Source organism: Ambystoma mexicanum, chromosome 2p, assembly GCF_040938575.1.
Source record: "Ambystoma mexicanum isolate Mex_15411 chromosome 2p, UKY_AmexF1_1, whole genome shotgun sequence".
NCBI lineage: Eukaryota > Metazoa > Chordata > Amphibia > Caudata > Ambystomatidae > Ambystoma > Ambystoma mexicanum.
In genome coordinates, this window is record NC_090923.1 from 303068764 (window position 1) to 303085852 (window position 17089).

General features: G+C 46.7%; 1 protein-coding gene across 11 annotated transcripts in view; it reads right to left on the bottom strand.

Moving 5' to 3' along the window:
• WNK2 (WNK lysine deficient protein kinase 2) overlaps positions 1 to 17089 on the bottom strand; it is a 1473871-nt gene that overhangs the window by 1199418 nt on the left and 257364 nt on the right. For all 11 annotated transcript variants that reach the window (XM_069643592.1, XM_069643590.1, XM_069643588.1 and 8 more), the window contains exon 4: positions 14673 to 14893. In XM_069643592.1, coding sequence (XP_069499693.1) covers positions 14673 to 14893 — 221 coding nt within the window. The remainder of the gene's footprint in view (positions 1 to 14672; positions 14894 to 17089) is intronic.

Here is a 17089-nt window from a genome sequence, read left to right on the forward strand (position 1 = left end):
TGGTGTGCATGGGGAGGGAAAGGATGTAATGTGTGTGCTTTTTACTGCGAGGTCCCATGCATTGCTTACTGCCGATAAGATTAGGCTACAGTGCATTTGTCCGACCTTGGTTTCCACAGAATATCCTCTAGGTCAGCCCCTGCAACCACCCTGTCCATGGACCTCCATATTTTCCCCCATCATCTATGTGCCAATCTCTAATGACCCTCGTCTGAGCAGTGGTGTAGTAGGCCTTGAAATCTGGTACCCCCGATTTACAGGGGCTCCAATCAACTTTGCTGCTACTCTCGGGGGTTTATTATTCCAGAGAAATGTGCTGGTTGCTTTATGGAGGGCTTTAAAGAAGTGGGATGGTATGTGAATCGGGAGAAACGTGAAGTGGTAGAGAAGTTGCGTCAGCACTACCATTTTCAGGACATTGATACGCCCCAACCAAGATATAGAGAGATGTCTCCAGTATATCAGTTTCATTTTAAGTTTCTCCAAGACGGATGGAGAGTTGGCCTGGTATAGCCCCATCACTGATTTGGTCAGCTTTACCCCCAGGTATGTTATAGAGTCGTCAAACCCATCTATATATTTGTAGGACTTTAAGGTTTGGCTCTGCAGGGGCAGAGAGGGTGAGGACAAGTATTTCAGATGTGTTCATATTGACTTAGTCCTGCGACTGCCCCAAACCGGTGAGTTTCAATTGCTCTGCTCTCAGGGATGTGTCTAGTTTCGTCACCGTCATGAGCATGTCATCCGCGAAGGTGGTGACTTTGTGGGTGACTCCCCCGAAAGGTATTCCTGCTATGATCCCGTTGGCTCTAATAGCTGCAAAGAAGGGTTCTAAATGTAGGGCGTATAATATGGGGGACAGCGGGCAGCTCTGTTTCGTGCCTCTCCTCACTGTCACTGGATCAGAGATGTGCCCGTTTATGGAGAGTCGGAGGAGGGGGTGCTGATAGTTGGTTCTAATGCCCCTCAATAAACTCTGCCCGAAGGCCATCTTAGTCATGGTGGCAAAGAGGAAACCCTACTTCACCCGATCAAAAGCTTTCTCTGCATCCACTGCTAGAAGCAAAGCCGAGATTCCCTTCTGGGGTTTTCTCAATTAGATGGGCTCTTCTTATGTTGTCCCCCGTCTGTCTACTCCCGATGAAGCCTGACTGTTCGGCCTGGACTATCCTGGGGAGAATCGTTTCAAGCCTAGCGGCTAGGATCCTGGTGTGGATTTTCGCATCCACACTTATCAACGTGATGGGCCAGTAGGATCCACAGTCCGTTGCATCTTTGCCTTTTTTGGGGATATCACTTTAGCCTCTTCCATTGACTTTGGCCAGGCTGTGGACTGCCCTATCTGATTGAACAAATTTGTGAGGTGTGGAATTAGCGTTTCTTAGTGGGTTTTAGAATATTCCGTGCCATAGCCGTCTGGCCATGGGGATTTATTAATTGGAAGAGAGTTTATAGTTGACCTAACCTCGTCTCTCGTAATCTCCCATTCCAGTGCTTCCCTCTCCTCCACCATTATTTGTTTTAACTCTATTTTATTTAAGTAGGCTTCCTGGGAGATGAGTGTTGGGTTATCTGTGCTGTACAGAGTAGAATAAAATGTCAAACTCCTTCTCTATGTCCTCAGTTTTGGTGCTGGTCAGGCCGCCCTGTAGCCTAATCTTTAGAATTGTCTTGTCTTCTTTTCTAAGCCTTCTGGCTAGAAGGCGGTCTGACTTGTAGGCCTTAACATAGTACTTTTGCCTGAGACGCAGCAGGTTGTGCTCCGCTGTCCTAGTTTGCATGATATCGAGTTGCCCCCTTATCGTCCTGTATTCTCTTTTTATAGTGGTTGTTTGTTACTGGCCCATTTTGGCCATTATGTCTTAGTTTCGCCTCTAGCTGCGCTTCTTCCACCCTCAGTTCCCTTGCCCGTCTTACTTTTATGGCTATAATCCTGCCTCTTATCGTCGCTTTTAGTGCATCCCACCAGGTCTGCAGGGTAGCGTCACCGGCCTATTGTTCTCAGCAAAGGTTTCTTCTTCTTCCGCCAATCCTCGTACTAGGGTTGTGTCCTTTAAGAGCTGGGTCGGGTATGTCCACTGCCACAGGCTGGGCTGACCAACGGTTTCTTTTTATAGATTGTGTCAATGGGGCGTGGTCTGAAAAATGTGATAGCGTCTAACGCTATGTAGGTCGCTTTGCCTAGTAGTGATCTGGATAGCCATATATAGTCAATCCTAGAGTGTGATCGATGTGCATGAAAGGTAAAAAGTGTAACCCTCGCTATTTCTCTGCATTTCCCTCCATCTGTCAACTAGGGCAAGGGTATGTCGCACTCCTGTCTTTGGAGGGGTCCCAGGCTATATTGAAATCCCCTGTTAAAACGACCTGGGATTTTGAGAATTTTTCTATACAGGCGAGGACTTTGAGTGAAGGCATCTTGTCCTGCGTTAGGTGCGTAGAGTGTCACTACTGTGTAAACCTCCCCGCTCACCTCCAGTGCTACTGCCAAATATCTCCCCTGGGTGTCTTTTTCCGAACCCTTCACGGACAGGTCGATCCCGTCCCTCAAAGCTACCAGGACCCACATCCCCCCTTTTTTTCTGGCTTATGTGGCCTGCAGGATCCATGTATAGCCCCAGAATTGTGTCCTGGGTTTGGATATGTGTTTCTTTTAAGGTGGCTATGTGGGGCTGCTCCCTTCTCAGGAATCTTTACACCTTTTTCCTTTTGACCAGAGAGTTGAGCCTGTTGACGTTTAGTGATCGAACCTTTAGTTGATCTGACCTAGCCATATTTGTTCTCTTGTGATACTTTTGTCTGGGCCGGTGAGCCCTTTGATTTGGGGGATGCCCCTCTGTGTCTCCTTTGCCTCTGTAGTAGCCCTCCTCTCTTATCTGCTACCTCTGGGTCCTCTTCTCCCGCCCACCCCCTCTCTTTTCCCCCTCCCGCCTCCCCCCTTGGCCGCCCTGGTGGGTGGGTTCAGCCTGCCCTCAGCCCTCCTTGTTTGCTTTCACGAGAGCTGAACCCTAGTGACTGCCCAGCATTTCCCCACGCAGGGTATCCCAATCCCATTCCAACACGCCAGCTCCCCCACTCCCTCCCGCAAGGTCATGAATTCTTAACTTCTGCTTGGCTTTCGAGCCCTGAACATGTCTTCTTGTGTGCCCTGCCCAGGCATATAGTAGCTGTGGAGTCTGTTCCTTGTTCAGAGTTCATTTGTCGCTGTCGTAGGGGTTGCCGGCATTGCTGGGGTCCTTATTGTTTGGCAGGCTTCTTTTAGATTTGACCGCTGTCAATTCCCATGGCCTTCGGGCGTTAGTGTGGCTGGATGGCAGGGGGCGTGTGACTTGGTCTTCTAGTTTGATTCCCAGTAAAGTTACCCACTGTTCACATGTCATTATTATGTGCTGCTTCTCTTGCCAGTTAAAGCTCAGACCGAATGAGTGCAGCCATCTGTATCGCACCTGTTGGCTTCTCAAATGGTCTAGAATCGGGGCCATGCCCTTTCTTGTAATTGATTTGGTTTGCTTTTCTGGCATTGGTCAGAATTTGCACTTTGAGCATATTGCTGTGGAGCGCCACCAAGACGTCTCGTGGCCTCGCCCCTGGTTCCTGACGTCTTAGGCCCACTCTGTGGATCCTATCGAACTGGATTTCTGCTCCCGGCTCAGCTTCAGCAGGTCCCCGAATATGGTCCGCATGACTTGAGTCACGTCTTGATCATGGGTTTCCTCAGGCAAGCACTTGACCCGTCTGTCTGTAGCTCGAGGCTGTGGGTGGCGAGCGCCAGGGTTTCCAGCAGAGTGTCAGCTTTCATTGCGTCTTCTGTTAGTTCTTGGAAGGCCCTCTCATTGGTGTCCACTCTCTCCTCCATCTTGTTAATGTCTCTCTTTATTTCTTGTATACCTTTGGCCAAGTCTTCTCTTAATGCGTACATTTGTTGTTGGCCTGCATTGGTTATTTTATCCACTAGTTCTCCCAGCAGATATTTGAGGGATGCGTGAGTCACCGGTCTTTCCTGGTCTTGCTGCATATCGTTTGGCACAGTTTCGGCTACCCAGTCCTTCTTGGCATGGGGTCCCGATGGGTCGGTTTTTCTGGCCCATAACTGAGCTAGGGGGCCTTCCTGTCCTTTTTTGTGGTTTTGGGGCCTGCCGGTGTCTCCTTTTTTCTACTTCTGGACATCTTGAGGGGCGGTTGTTGGGGGTGTGGACCCTGGGGGTTGGGGGGTCTTGTCTGTCCCTGATGTGTTCCGGGGGGGGGGAGGCGGGAAGGGTGTACGGTGGGCCTTGGATGGCAAGGTTAGGCGATGTTGCTGTTCTGCAGCGGATTCCGCCCCCTTGGGGTCTCTCATGAAACCTCTTTTATCCCCCACAGTGCCACCTCGGGGAGCTGTGCTTTGGACTTTGGTTTGCGAGCTCTCTTGAATTCCCTACTGAGGTGGTGCTTGCTGGAGTTGGTTTGCTGGAGGCCTCACCGTGCTAGGTCTGCTTCGTCTGTGAGTCTTGGGAGCAGATTAACTTTGGCCTTTCGCGGTTCCTTCAGTTGCGTCTCTTTGAGGTCCCCTCCCGGTTTGCGATGGGCCTCTATGGCACAGGGTGTTTATAAGTCTCTGGTGGGGGAGGAGGGTTTCCCAATGGATTTGAGGCCTTTGCCATCTACTTTGCTGGGTGACTGGGGCCTGGGTGGTGTGAAATAGTCCGGTGCAGGATAGCCGGGTGTGTGATTAAAGCTGCTTGTGGGTTAGAGTTTGTGTGTGCTGCAACAGAAAATCTTCGCCCGTGCCCCCAGTCCAGTGTCTCCGGAGGGTGTAGCTGTACGCTGGGGACCCAGCTGGGCCTGCTAGCTGACATGGGAACAGGTCTTGTGTTAGATGTGCGATTGAGGACCCACTCGGGGTTGGATCACTTCACTGCGCGGGCAGGGTCAGGGAGGTGTCTGCGGGCCGGTCCAAGTCCCACTTGCTTTCCCCTGCCGGATGAGCGGCGCACCTCCCCCAGGCCGTAGACAGGCCCCCCCGGCACTTACTTGCAGTCCTGGTGCTGTCTGAGTGTTCTCTGGTGGGGCTTGCACCCCCTTCTTGGGGAGGGGGACGGGGTTGGAGGGCTGCCCAGATGGTTGGCCAAGGGGGCTCTTCCCAGAGGGCCAGCTCTGGCAATTTCGCAATTCCGGCCGGGTAGAGCCTTCACCGCTGGTTGCTAGCTGGAGGGGAGGGAGGAGGGCTCTTGGCTGAGGTCCTCTTCTGGACGAACCCTCCCTTTCGGCGGAGCTTGGTCAATCCCTTGTTGCTGGCTTCAGCGGGGTTGAAGGTACCATAGATGGTCGGAGGGCCGCGGCACCACCGCGCCTCGCGGTGGCCCTTGAATCGTCGGCTCTTTACCAAATTCTTTAAAAAGTGAGACATATTCATGTTCCCACAGTCCGCATTAGTTATCTATGTTAAGTGAATACAAAGGGCTCTTTGGGGGTGATTTTCAGTCCTATTCGCTCCAATTGTGTGACATTGTCATCCAGGTGAATGGGGATCCCCAGAATGGGAGTCTGATTCCTCTTGATATTATTAAAGTTGTGCATTGAGATATAGCTAAGGCTAATACACTGTTTATTTAGCAGTAATTAAAGATTTAATATGTTGAACTGATGACCTAGTTCAATCTCCTTATTGTTTGATTAACTACATGATTAAATGTTACCTTGATACATTTTCGTCCTATGAATAAAGTGTTACATTTGTTTGCCTAAAACAACTCCTAGTATTTATCATGTTTAATTTTGACTGTTCTCAGATATATGGTTGTGCAGGGGACGCGTGGGTCCTTATCTAGGATGGGATTCTCTGGCACTTTCCTGTACTGGTGTACCTCCTACCTCTCAGACACCAGGCTGTTCAAATGAACTTGTTGCGTTCTAACTGACTCGGGTCTCCTGTGGAGTCCCCCAAGGCTCCATCCTCTCACTAATCCTTCACATGGAGTTTTTTGGCTCTCACAACAAAGATCCCCAATGTAGCCATCCACCAATATTCAGACGATACTCATTTGTCTCTGTGATTACCTATCCCTCATAGAGTCCCGGATGTCAACTTTCTACCTCAAACTAAACCCATCCAAGACTGAATTCATCCTCATTGGTCGCCTGCTAAAAAACAACTTGTCCAACAATGGCTCAATGATTTGCACCAAGAAGGATTTGTTACACAACTCTCAGACTCAACACTGACAGCAGCCTGTCCTTCCAGAAACACACAGAAAAGAAGTCCCACTAGCCTGGCTCAGAAATCTCTACCGTTCAACAGATCGAACCCTTCGCCCCGCCGCAGGACTTCTGGTCCGTAGTACAAGCCCTTGTGGTCACGCACAAAAATGTGGGAAATGCTCTACTTACAGAGCTCCCAGCTGTACACTTGGCTCTCCTAAAAGCAGTCCACCATGCTGCAGCACGTCTTATTAGAGGAGCACAAAAATCTGACCAAATTACCACCGTCCTACACAAAAAAATTGGCTTCCACTCCAAGCCAGGATACTGTTCAAATGCATGTATCATCTTCAAAGAAGTCACGGGTGGCACGCCTATGAACCTGGTGGCTAAGCTCCACCAGGCTAAGCTCCACAAATCTGGTGGCGCAGCAAAATTGACCAACCGGCTTGAATCACAACTCGTCCGCTAAGAGGACCAACAAACAATCCTTCTCTTGTCATGCACCCACCCTCTGGAACTCTATCCCAGTGTCGGCTCGGAATGGCCTGCAATTCTCCAATTTTGCAAATCCCTCAAAACAGGTCTCTTTCCATAAAACAGCTGACCAAGGATTAATTCCAATGGACGCACATACTACACAGTACTGCACTACTGGTAAAAGATGGCAGCCCAAATGCATGATAAACATACTCAGTTCAGCACTCTGCTGCTCTCGAGCTAGGTCCATTCATTAAACAATTAACAAACATAAAAATGCATACAATGCCATAGGATTAGACAGCTGTGGGATGATTTTAATTCTTTAAGAGCCTAGATTTTCCTTCGCTAGTCTTTTTTCGTGCAAATCCTGTTAGTTATCACTAAGTAACTAAGCTGTAGGAGGAGGAGGGACAGTCAGAGTTGGTAGTCTGTTTAAACAGCAGATACATTTCCCTAATAGGCCTCCTCAATTAATGATAAATAATACCGGGAACTGGCGGTAAAAATAGCCTTTAGCTTTAGAAATACTCTTTGCAGAGGATGACACGCTGTTTTGTAAATTAAGTACAATTCTGTTTAAATGCCCCTTGGCTTCGCAGCAAGTGTTTCCGAGACTCACGGAAGCTGATGGGACCCATTCAACGACTGTGTGACTGATTTGATGTTTTACACCAACATAGAAGCAGCATCAAAAGTGGCACTTTGTGTAGCCTTTTAGATAGTATATAGTTTGGCTCAATAATATTGTTATTTTTTCATTGTGGAAAAACCTCCCTGAAGGGATGGTGGAGAAGGGGGTGGGGACTGACGGACACTATGATGAACAGTCTGCTGTTGTAGCCCAACTTTCTACATCTCTAATGAACATCTGAAAAGGAGAACTAAAGTCTGGAATTTTATTGCACAGGTGCTCTCATGTTCATTCCTTATGTGATGTTCTCAATACAAGCTGCATGCTTCCTTAAGGGGCGAGGCAAAACCAGAGCGAAGTATGCCAGGACTGTGATACAGACCTTGGAAATGGACCAGCTTTGGTGTGGCGAAATCATAACTGCACACTGGTCTGGAAAAAGATGGTTATTCCCACATCAGACACTCCCACTCCGGGGTCAGTTTCTCCGATGGAAAACTGTTCACCCATCCTTCCTAGCCAACCCTGACCTAACAAAGCAAATCTCCATCTGAGACCCTTTAGTAGCATCCTACAAGAAAAGGTCCATAGTCCACATGCATGGCAGCTCTCCTGGTACATGTACCCAAATTGGAGAATCACAGACCGGACGTCAGGCATAACTCAGATTCGGGGTAAGAAGCAGACAGAATGCTGCTGGGTGCCTAAACATAAGAACAAGTAAAATGCAGCACAGCTGTGGACATGGCAGTCTCCATGTCACTTGATGTTTACTGTGGGTTCCTTGTATTTTCCCCCCATTTTCTATGTATTACATGATTTTCATTTCCCCACTCTATTTTTACTTAACTCTCCCCCAAATGTATTTGGCCTCTTGCACTGTGTGACTGAAGCACATCCAAGGCCTGCCCAGGACCCCGCCCCACCTTGCCCCCCCCCTCCCCGAGAACGCCCCAGCCCAGGCAACAGCTGTGGGCTTTTACTGTAGCCTGGGGAGGTCAACTCCCCCCACCCACCATTGGCTTCCTGGGACCAGTCCCCTCCTGCCCCCAAGAGGGCATGCCTAGGTTTGCACACCCACGCTCTTCCCGTCACCAGCCTCTCTGCACCCTGGGATGTTTGGCCGCATGCCTCCCCATCCACTGTCAAATCTGATGCCTGGGGGGTGGGGGGTGGCCTTCCTTGGACACCCCCAGTAAGTGGCCAGCTCGAAGAGGTAATCCATACAAGCTATGCACCTTAGAGTGACACCAGGGAAATTATTAATTAACTAGTTTCTCATGACACAAAACTAGGCACATAATTTCCTCTGAAATGCCATGGAGCATTTTTTTTATATGATCAAGTCCTATAAAGCGAGTATTCCAAAAAATCGCCCCTCGTATATACCTCGGCGTGACCAGTGCAAGGTAAGCTGTATTGATGAATTTAAGTCATGTTCAAAAATGTACAAAGAAACTGCTACCATTGCTACTTATTAAATTGAATTTAAAATTATCCATGGACAGCCATCTCCTCAAGACCTGTGGTTGGGAACGTGAAAGTGTCAGTGTCAGCACAAAGATCATGAACAAAGATCTTCCATTAGACTATAGAGGGTGCTTCAGTCATATTTTATTCCGATCAAACACACATTTCAGTCCACTGGAAGCAACTTTAGTAGTAAAACCAGGCACCACGTTTGTCACTTCTCTGCCTAAACTTGTAAAGAGGTAGGCCCTCTTTCCCACGGCCAGTTATAAGACGGTCTAATCTGCTGGGGTGCTGGATGAGGGTTAGACACCACCAGAATAATGGACTTTCCCCTCAAACCAGAAGTCATCTCAGCACCAGAACAGGGAGGTGATAATTGCCAATGTTGGCACGTTCTCTCTAATCCAGACTTGGCTTCTGTAACTTTCAGGACTGCAATGCCTTGCGGTGTAAATCGGTGTCCCTAGGTCATCGGTGCGGGTGGGGGTAAGAGGAGGCAGCAGCTTTGCTACAGTTCTCGAGTAGGCCGCTCAGTGCTCTAGGTTATTCGTCTCCTTTCCTACGAAATGCCTACTAAGTGAACTCCTAAAGATAAACTGATAGGCATGTGTGGGGACTTCCTGTCGCGTGATCGCGGGAATGCGATCTCGCGAGAACTCCCGGCAAGAAGCATGAGGTTAACGCGCGTAGAGCCAGAAGCGGGCGGTAGAGCGCAGTGAACGGAGTGCCCCCGCGCTCCTCCTGAAGTACGGAGCTTGCAGGCTCACAGGCCTGGATACCCAGGATATCACACACTCAAGAGCGTAACGCCATGGCTGAGGACAGCCTCCTGGGGGCTCTGGTGTGAGTTGTGTGTCCCACTGAAGGACACATGAAAGCAGCAGAGAAGCAGCTACCTGAGTAAGACTGACTGCGGGTACAGTTATGCCTCCTGCCCCTGGACATTATATTCCCAAGTTCATTACCTTACATACGGTATCAAATAAATACCAGTTACCACATACTGTGTCCTGTCTTAATTAAGGCCACCACTGCATGGTCCTAGTCTTTTCTAAAGGAGGCAATTGTGCTGAACATTCTGGAACAAGGTGGTCGTACTATTCTTATGCAAATCACAATGTACCTTGTCCTTTTAAAAATAAAACAAACACGCACGGTCACCATAACAGCAGCAGGGAGCCTAGACACAGGAAAAAAAAAAGCCTTGGCTTCAAAAGGAACATAACGAGCGCACACAAACAAAAGCAAACATTAAAAAGTGATCATAACCAATTCGGGGGACTATTTTCACAAAGTCCTTTTGATTTCTCATGTCGTATGGATACGTACATGTCATTTGTGGAGGTGTGTGTGGCACCATGAGCAGTGCATGCATGGCAGCAGCCAGGTAATGGTTATTCTAATAGCAAATTCGGGTGTAATTTTGCACTCATAACTTACAATGTTTTTCAGAGAATTACTACGATTTTTGTAAAGGAAAACTAAGCTAAATGCCCTTTTAATTTAGTTTTGTTTAGTGGTCTATGCTAACATACATACACAGTTCCCATTAGTCATGTTCCGTTTCCATGTCAAGCAGCTCCTACTATGCATTGCTTATAACTGGAACGGCTTGCCGCTGCCATGCTAGCGGCCACGAGGCATCAGCCATGCCCTGGACACCACCAAAGATGTCTGGTGCATGCTTTCACCATGTTGCAGGCTCTCTCCGCACCATGGCTGGTGCGATGGCTACTTCTGGCCCTTCCCAGGATGAGGAATTGCTACTAATGGGAGTAAACTGCCACAAAATGGCCCTCTCATCCAACCAGAGTTTGAGCTGTAGGCAAGCGCAAAGAAATAGCGTGGGAAACACATTTTGCGATCCCCTCCCCCATAACCGTCACCCCCTTGACAGAAGCTCACACATTTCAGTGTTGGGTCCATTTCATTTTTAGGAAAGCGTCTTTGTTCAAATGCACTGTTTTCAAGTCCATTTTCTATGGAGAATTCAACTTCAGCCCAACTCCTGTGATGCTATGCCCGACCCTGTAGCATATTGCAGCTCTCAGGTTTCCCCTCCCCAAGCACGAGGAATCCACCCACTCCGGTTGCTTTACCCTTTGAGTTCTAGGACTTCTCGTCCACATTTTTAAAGAAAAACAAAAGCAGACTGGGCGGCCTTCCCACACACGGCAATGGAAACCCGAGCACTCCAGTATTGTTGTGAAGTAGACGTGTAGCGTGAATGAAGGTTTTATTGGTAGTGACCTGGACCGTGCATTAAGAGATTCACTTTGTTTGGGTGAGTGTGGTTCAAAATTAGCAACCTTTCTAGAGTTCACCTTTTCCCTAGATGGAAAGCTTCTTTTTTCTTAGAACATGGCTTATGCTTGCAATGATTAATTGCACTTATACACGCAGACAAACACATTCTCCGCACTTGTGAGCATTTAGAGCGCATTGTAATGCACACCGTGAATAGTTGGTGTATGCACAAAGTAAATGGTATGTGCCAATTTACAAACCATGCCTATTGCACTTGCGTACAAGGCTCATACACATACAACATGCTCGAAACGTGGGTATCTGGAGTTCACTTGCACGTTCCAAGCATGTATATGCATATTCTGAGCTCCGTGTCCCAATTTGCCTGGCATTCTGAACATCTATGTGCATACTGTGCTTACGTGTATTTGAAGCAAATTGGAAGTGGATTTTAAGAGTGTGGGGGCATGGATGGTGTGAGTTGTTGTGGATGTATACTTATTCAGTAAGCATGTTGGCTGTATGCATATTCAGAGTGCCTAACACTCAGGTCCACACTCCCACAACTCAGCAACTCCCCATCCTACGCGAGACTGGGTGATCTGCTCCCTACTATTTCCTCCCCTGGATGTTTGCAGATCACTTGCTACCAAATTGCCCATCCTCGCCCTCCCATTGGCTCCCCACTCCCATTTACTCTGCTTCCTTCACTGTGTTCTTAGCACCTGACTGTAAAGTGCTCCTTTGCTTCCAGAAGCCAGACTCACGTTCATTAAATACCATAACAATGTATTTGCTGTGCATAATCATTGTATGAACATTCAGTTTATGCTCCTATATGTGTACCCAAGTAGTGGAAGCAGATCCTTTGGTGGGCTGTCAATGCACATGTGTGCTGCTTGTGTGTATAGTTAGTCATTGCATGCATACAGTCCGTGCGCGTGGTCTGTGCGTACTACGCATGCCTGGAGACCGAGGGCTAGATCAGCATATGGTATGTTGCGCACAGCTTGTAACAGAACCCCCGTTACTGTCCCCAGGCAATCCCCCCCTGCTTAATTATTGCTATCCTTCAGAAAACCAATGGATCAACTCCCACATCAGTTCTGATGGGCCTTACAGTTCCAGTTGCATTCCAGATCAATGACTGATCAGGCAAATCATCTGATTAAACAATTCCAGCTATCCAATCTTCATCATTGAGGAGGTTAATCTAATCCACAGAATGATTTTAAGGAAATGTAATCACCCCTCTTTGAAAACCTTTCAGGCAGAATACAGCATGATCTGTTGAAATATAGCACATGCACCCGTTCTTAACCCGCTACAGTGTTTAACACAGTGCTCTACAATTGTGCTGAAGTTGTTTTCTTTAATAGACCAGTCAATATTTATCTTTTTTTTTAAACCACGATGATGATGAATCTACTGCGGAACATGCTATCCAATGTGGCAAACTCATCTTTTTTGGCACTCGCCCACTTCTCTACTTTGAATTTTCAATATTTTTGATTTGCTTTAGAAATGTTCAGGTTGTCTATGACGAGAATAGTGATCAATTGAAAGGGTTGTGAAGTTGTTACTTATGTTATACCTCTGCAGAACAATACACCACATTCTCTGCTTCCAAGCGCTTGCTGACCGCGTGGGAAGTACGAATACGACATTTGAAGAGACCAATTTAATAAAGCAGGAATAAAGCGATTGAAACGGTATGCACTTTTTTGTGGGAGAAGAAAAGTTAGAATTAAACAAAGGCAAAAGATCTAGGGAAATCTTGCTGCCCATGTTGAGTCTAGATAAATAAGGAGGCAAAGTTATCTTGAGAGGATAGCTCAGGGGCAACGTGCTTGGCTTTGAAGCAAGACGACATGGAGCAACACAGGTTTGAACACCGTGTCTGCTCTTAGAAACCTTGTTATAAATAACCCATCATATCATAACCAGGAAAATAGCCTTCTAAACCCTTTGGATAAAAGACCCACTTCCTGATATTGATCAAACTGGGGCACGTGCCTCAACACCTGCCACACAAAAGCATGAAATCAGTAACTGGACTCTAGGGAGACAGCAGGGAACTCACATAGACATACCTGTGTTTGGCATGAACCAACATGGCTAGAGATGGCAGAAGAGATGGGCTTATGTCACAGGGAGAGGAGTGTCTGGAGGGTGGCTTCAAACTCTGTGGATCACCAGTGTTCTTTGGCGAGCAGAGGGTCCAGTTACTGTCAGTATACTACTGAACGGGGAGCTCCAATCCCTGCACCGGAGTAGGAGCCTTAAAAGGACTGGTTATGTTCACCAGCGTATTTTTCTGTTGAGGCTCTGGAGGTGGGTAGAACAAAAAGTAAAGGTGGCCTCTGTGTGGGCCCGCCAAAATTCTAGGATGCAAAAGAAGCAGTCAACTAAACAGGAGCTATCTCACTGAATAACCAGATTCCAGGTGGGAAAGCCAAGTTTGCAAACACGCCACCCTCATCGTTTTGTGCTTGAGGAAGAATCTGCTCCTCTGTCAGTGTGGCGGACATGCTGGTGGCAGAAGGAGAGGAAGGCCCGCAGTGTGCCAGCCTCTCCGCTGCTGTTGCAATACGACTGCAAAAGAGGTCTTGAGAGAAGGCGTTGAGCTCTGTAGCCTGCCTCTGCCAGGTATTAAACCTGGAATCCTAACAAACCATCAAAATATTTAAAAATTGAAATAGTCTCCAAAGTGGGTGGTTGTAACATCATCACTTAGAACGTAATTAATGATTTATTATACATTTGAAACAAGCATGTGGAGAGAGAAGTGCATCGTAGAGGGAAGTAGAATAGTAGTCCATGAGGATAACAGGAAGTGGCCATTCATGGGGCGGGGGGTGGGGTGGTGGAGAAACTGTGGGAGACCCAATGCTGGGCTCTGTTCACGAAGCTTTCTGTGGACTGGCAGCAAGCTGCTCACATGGGTGTTGCATGCACATGGAGATTCACAAAAAATTCCATGCAACCATTGAACAATTGGAACGCCAGGGAAATTCAGCAAGTGTCTTACCCCTCCCCGCCTCACCCCCCACTCCCTTTTAAAGGAGTGGCAAATCTAGAGAAGCAAATCCTTGGCAGGGAACTTGGACATCGTACCAAAAGGTGGAGGAAGTGACCACGAAAATGTAAACGTTGTCCCTGCAGATTAGTGTGCTTGGTTAACACCAGGGAAAATTGAACAGTAAGGGGCAAATGATTTGCTACATTTTGTGAATTGCTATGGTCTACCTGCGTAGCAGGGCACCCTTCATTGGCATTGCCTGCACATGGGCACTATTGTCAGTATGCAGCAAAGTGGAGGTCCATTCATCTTGCCACCCATCTAGTCAAACAAGAGTGTACACATTAAGTGCAACCTAATCACACGCCTTGGGAGCCGAGCCTCTGTACGCTCAGTTTCCTTATGTGACACACGCAAACTGCAGTTTTCATCTAGTGCAAATGCACGCACAAATACGTTTTGTGGATCTGTCCACTGTCTAAAGTTGCTGGACCGTACAGAATGAAAGAATTGAAGCCCATAATAGCCAGTCAAAAAAATGAAAATCAAAATTAGTTGATGCAATACTGTACGTAATTGGACCGCAGCCACGGGAAGGATATTAGGACCACAGCAAATTAGCATGATCGCAACAGTTACCTATTACACTCTTGGCAAAAGATGCTCTTTTCAGTGTTGCCAGGCCCAAATCACCAATTTTCACAGATCCAGTGGGCCCAGTTATGAAGATGTTGTCACATTTCAAGTCTCTGTGAATAATCGGTGGAGTTCTTGTATGCAAAAAGTGCAGCCCTTTCAGTATTTGCCGGCACCAGCTTCGAAGAACTTTGGGCTTCATCACTTTAAATCGCTTTAAGTACCTGAAAGAAGAGGTCACAGTTGGTTAGAATATGCTGACTGCACCAATTAATATGCATTATATAATTATGTGGCGGTTTATGATGCATTGTTTTGTAAGAATGTATGGATGGTCAAATGGAACCTTAAGCATAGCAAAGTGTGTTTAGACAATTCTATCCCAAAATAAATTGAGGAACAGATTGCTTCTTGCAGGAGCAAAATAGCAGCCTGGGGCTTCAATCCTTTTCACCTCTAACCAGATGGTGACACCGAAGATGGCAGCCTGCCTCATTTGCCCTGGAAGTGGCTCAGTCCATCAAAGTAAATGGTCAAAACAATTGTTGCCACACTCTTCACTCCCGTCGCACATATGTCAGCAAAGCACAGATCTCAAAGAACTGTTAGTCAACAGTGATACTAATATAATCATCTAAAAAAGGATGTGTATAGAACATTTTAAATCCTGATGTTAGCCCCAGGCTTTTAGTATATTATAGTTTTATAAATCGGTGTATTACCATACCTACGAGTGAAAGCTTGCCACTTAGTGGGGCATTCAATAAAGTGCCGTCGGATATGTCTCATGGTCGCATACGTACTAGACCCAAAAGCAAATATTTTTTCTCAGAGATGTGTCTGAATATCAGCTGCAGACATGGGATATCCCCTTTTGTAGGAGGTAGGTCAGCCCACATATAAAGGGCATTGTCCAGTGATAGTTGAAATTGAGTGCCCTGATGCACAGCTTTAATATCTCAAATTTCACATCAAACTGTGCTTGACCACCTGGCCATTTCCAATCAGACCGCTTTCTTTGTCAGTTTATTTCCCTCTTAGGCCAGGAAAAAAGGACTACTGTGAAGAACTAAGGGAGATGTTTCAGTCACCCACTGGGTTGGTTGGCAAACCGACATCCTATTCTGAACCTAGTAGAGTCCATGAGATATTTACCAATTACCACCCATTTTAGGGGACATGCCGTAGACTGAGGACGTTAGAAACAGAGGTTACTAATTTTTCAACAACACATCTGGATTAAAATGAGCATATAGCCATGAAGTGCTACTTACATTTAAAAACACAAATTAAATCTGCGCTTTTGAACACTAATTTGGTTTCCATTAGCTGGGGAAATTGTTTATTCTTACTCTAACCTGACTGGGCCCCTTAAAGAAATCAAGTCATGGAAGGCCTGAAGAATCGAGTAACATACAATACCATTCTGCACGAATTCATGGATTGCATCTCCAAAATAAAAAAAATAAAAAAATTAAAATAAACAGTAAGACGAAACAACCTTAGTCTGCCCATAATGGCTTTTGGAACAGCACAACTGCACTTGACTCACAATAAAAAAAAATTCTGGTGATTTTTTAACTTAAATCAATGTACTATTATCAAAGAAAGACTGTTTCATACCAAGGAAAATTAGGAATCAGCCAACTCCTGTATTATTAAATTCCTAAACAACTTGAAATTAAATACAAATACGAGCCTTCCTCCTCTCAGCCCATCAGCATCAAGAGGCTCCAGAATTGCCCTCAATTGATTGATAGAACTGGGAAAGCATTCAGGCTTTAAATGCCTGCGGCTACAGGATACGGACTACCTCAACGCTCGACTGCCATTTACCAATCAGATCAAGCGTTTCATCTTCGCTCACAACAGAATTCTGAATTCCACCCTATACGCAGCCAACACTTCCGCAAGAACCTCCTGCCTTTTATTACTAATAAATAATTCATAGGATCAGGGTATTAAAGATCCTAGAGACCCCCTGGATCACAGCTCTTCTGCAAAAGGTCTACAATAGGCTGAGAAAGCCCTGCAAGTTAACACAATGACAAAACACCATTCTGGCAATAATACTTGAACTGGTGACTGTCCAACTGCAGAGATTTGTCGAAGAAAATAGCTGCCTGGCAGATGTGCAGTCCAGTTTCTACTGCGGGTAGGGAACAGAGACCACCTTATCAGAAGACCATAGAGATCTGCTATGGTATATGGATTTTTAAAGATACGCTTCTAATTAGGTTTAATGTTTCAGCAACAATTGTCACCCCTGACAAGCAACAAAACAAAAAAAAAACATCATCTTATAGAGCATCATCAGCTAAAGCTAAACCCTAAGGCACTGTGACAAATCTAGGGTATTTGTCCCTCCTCCCAAGGGGGAGCACCCTGTTTGAGACTTGGAAGGTGAGCCCATTCTGCAA